This window comes from Myotis davidii, unplaced genomic scaffold (genome assembly GCF_000327345.1).
Source record: "Myotis davidii unplaced genomic scaffold, ASM32734v1 scaffold38, whole genome shotgun sequence".
Lineage (NCBI taxonomy): Eukaryota > Metazoa > Chordata > Mammalia > Chiroptera > Vespertilionidae > Myotis > Myotis davidii.
In genome coordinates this window covers 1,808,248-1,811,765 of record NW_006291383.1, presented here as the reverse complement: position 1 = coordinate 1,811,765, position 3,518 = coordinate 1,808,248, and the positions used below count along the sequence as shown (strand labels likewise).

Sequence of the window (3,518 nt, the reverse complement as noted above, 5' to 3'; positions counted from 1 at the left end):
TTTCTGTTTCTGGTATACGTACATAAAGAAAAACCTTTGAATTAGGGAAGGCCAGAATGTTTACAGTATTTTTAATATGTTACATTTTAATAGGCTGGAGTCAGCTGGCTGCGATGCATTGTGTGATGCTGCCAGATCTGCTGGGACTGGACAAGTTTCGGCCTCCACTTCTAGAGATGCTCGCTCGGAGATGGCAGGATCGATGCTTGGAGGTAATGTCGAGGTGACATGGACAGAAAACAAAATCACTTATAAGGCATTGGACAAGTGTAAATTTTAAACAAGATGGGTTAATGTTTGTCTAATTTCTTATCACCTATTTATTATGTGATAGGAAATAGGGATTCATGATTTTTTTCAGTTTATGTACTAAACAGCAGTGTTTTGTTTGCATATTTGTTTACTTTTTTAACTAGTAAGTATTTGATAAAAAGTTTCGTATACTTTATGGAACTGGTTCTTAAATATTGCTTTCTATAGATTGTGCACATGTGTTCACACACATGCAATACACCCACGTCCCCCAAAACCGCATGCTCAGGTATAATCTCACCAGTCAAATTCTAACAGAATAGCCTTTGTCCAATAGAAGGGACTGTGCTATAATAAAAGGAGAAGGTCTTTGGACTAGAAGAGACCTGGATTTAAATATCAGTCCTGCCAATTATTAACTCTGTGACCCTGGGCAATTTACTTAACCTATTTGAAGCTCATTTGTAAAGTGGGGATAATAATATATTACTCATGGGATTGCTGTCAGGGTCAAATAAGGTAATGCAAGTAAAATAGTTAGTGCAGCATCTGACATGCTGTAGGAGCTCAATAAATGATAGCTATTATTTTGTGCTAATGGACTATGCTATATTAGATATTGCTTAGCATATAATATCACCAGGGACTTGGAAACATTTTAAAGAGATTTTCCTTATTATGGTATTTGACCTATATAGCTGTAGCAGTTTGTATCATTCAAAATTTTTAACTTACCAAATAGAATTAACATATTTGCTCCTTTTCTTGTCTTCCCTTTCTCTATTCCAAGTGGAACTGCAGCATACTAAAATTTTCATGGTTTTGCCTTGAATAATATTTTAATTCACTTTAAAGTCAATTATAAGCAAAAACATTTTTTATTCAGACTCGTATCAGATGCTGCTGTTACCTTTTCCATTATAAATGTTAATTGATTGGTACATCACTGGACAATTGACTAGCTTCTTTAACTCCATGCCTGTGGCACTTTTGCCAAAATAAAAAATAAACTAAAACTGCAAAATAAAAGTTGTTGAAAGAAAAATAAAAACAAAATAATACAATTTTGAAAACTAGTGTTCTTCTGTAGAACTCATTACAAGGGAATATATCTGTTAAAAACATGTTGTTTAAGCATCTCTTAGGTATTTATGAATGTGTGAATTAATACATGCATGGTGTGTAAACAGTACCTATTTAGTATATATATATGTATATCACAAAAATTCACTAGCTAAGGTTAAATTTTTCATGCTAAAAGAGAAGACAAATTTAATAGTTCTAACGACTTTGGACAATATTTATATAGAAATTTTGAAATTGAATGTGCAAAATTAACATACAAGACTCTTTTAAAAGCTTTTGGAAAAAGAAGATTTAACCCCAGAGCTGATTAAATATACAAACATAATTCAGTCTATTAGTGTTAAAATATTTTTCAGTGAAAACAGTAATTAAAATGTCTTTGATTTGCAGGCATCCAATTTATTCCACTTAAAAGTCCTCAATTTCCTGTTTGGTTAGTAGTTTTTGTCGTGTGAATAAATGTGGTTTATATAGTCTCATTCTGACTTCCTAGTTTTAAACAGCTCACCTGTTGCCCTGCTTTTCTCACATTGGGATCTGTGGTCTCAGGTCAGAGAAGCCGCGCAGGCCCTGCTTCTGGCCGAGCTGCGAAGGATTGAGCAGGCAGGCAGGAAGGAAGCCATCGATGCCTGGGCTCCGTATTTACCTCAGTACATGGACCACGTCATGTCACGTAAGAGATCTTATGCGTTTCCACAAAGCTTTCCATGCTCATTAGAAAAGTACCAAAACAAAAGTGAGTCATTTACCTTCCAGTGAAAACAAGGGCCTCAAATTCGCTCATTCATTTTCTGAAATCCCTAGGGATTGGAGTTTGGTTAGGAAACAACAAAACAAAACAAAAAGCAAAAGTTATATAAATATCAAGATATTCACTAATGGATTGACCCCTTATAAAATTAATCCCCCCCAAATCCTACTCTGTTTAACACTAGTCTCTGTGTCTGCCCGTTGCATTACGTTTAACAAGTGCCAACTTGTTAGATATTGATCATATGATATGCAAGTACAAACACAGGCAGAGCTTTCTAAGCTGAAGTTAGGATTGTGAATCCTTCAAAAATAAAGATCTGGTAGACTAGTGTACTATTGAAAAAGGGAAAATTAGCAAGGGTTTGACTAATGAATTTTTCAAATGAGTACAATTTGAAGGGATTGGGAAAGACCTTGGGAAAAATGGTTGAACTTTCATATTTATATATATTGTGAATCCTCCCCAGAGGATATTTTTCCAATGCTTTTCAGAGAAAGTGGAAGGGAGCATGGGAGGGAGGGAGAGAGGGAGGGAAGGAGGAAGGGGGAGAGAGAGAGAGAGAGAGAGAGAGAGAGAGAGAGATCGATGTGAGAGTGACACATCGATTGGTTGCCTCCCGCACGTGTCCTGATCAGGGGGTAGGGGATGAATCCGCAACCCAAGTAAGTGCTCTTGCCTGTGAATTGAACCATGACCTTTTGGTGCAAGTTTGGGGATGGGGCATGCTCTAACCACTGAGAAATACCGGCCAGGACAAAATATTTTTTGCATAATGAAACCTTTGTACTCGTGCTGCAAGGTCAAATGTGCACTGAGGAAAAGTTGTATTTGGGCATTCATAATTTTTTTTTTTTCATTTTGGAAAAGGTATGCTTCATCCCAGTTCAGCATTTGAGTCATTCTTTATTTTCCTAAGGAAGAATTCAGAATTAAAATTTAAATCTGCTATGAGTATAAGATAAATAAATCCATTTTAGCTGTTTTGTTTTTTTAAAGATAAAGTCTCAATGAAACTTTATAAAAACATTTGACTCTGAAAATTTGGCCTGGCTTTTAGGTGGATTGAATTTAAATGACCTTTTGCCAATACCAGTTATTCCTGTTAATGAGATACTCATTACATATGTCAAGAGAGACAATGCATGATTGTATAAGAAGAAAATGAAAACCAGATTCAAACAGGATTACCATTGTTATAACTGGTATAACTCTACCAGATGTTTGCCAGTGGTGACTACAGTGGTTGTTTACTTAGGTATGTGACCTTGGACACTTAACCTTTCTCAGTCCAGTTTTGTCACAGATGAAATGAAGATAGTGAGACATTATAGGATTATTCTGAGGATGGAACGAGTTAATCTTTATTAAGCATGTCAAACCATGCGTAGGCCATGGTAAGCACTATATATTTAATTATTTTTTAAAA

At 35.5% G+C, this 3,518-nt stretch overlaps 1 protein-coding gene across 6 annotated transcripts in view; it reads left to right on the top strand.

Moving 5' to 3' along the window:
• WDR7 (WD repeat domain 7) overlaps positions 1–3,518 on the top strand; it is a 288,252-nt gene that overhangs the window by 93,276 nt on the left and 191,458 nt on the right. For all 6 annotated transcript variants that reach the window (XM_006764456.2, XM_006764458.2, XM_006764460.2 and 3 more), the window contains 2 exons: positions 94–212; positions 1,888–2,011. In XM_006764456.2, the coding sequence (XP_006764519.1) occupies positions 94–212; positions 1,888–2,011 (243 nt within the window). The remainder of the gene's footprint in view (positions 1–93; positions 213–1,887; positions 2,012–3,518) is intronic.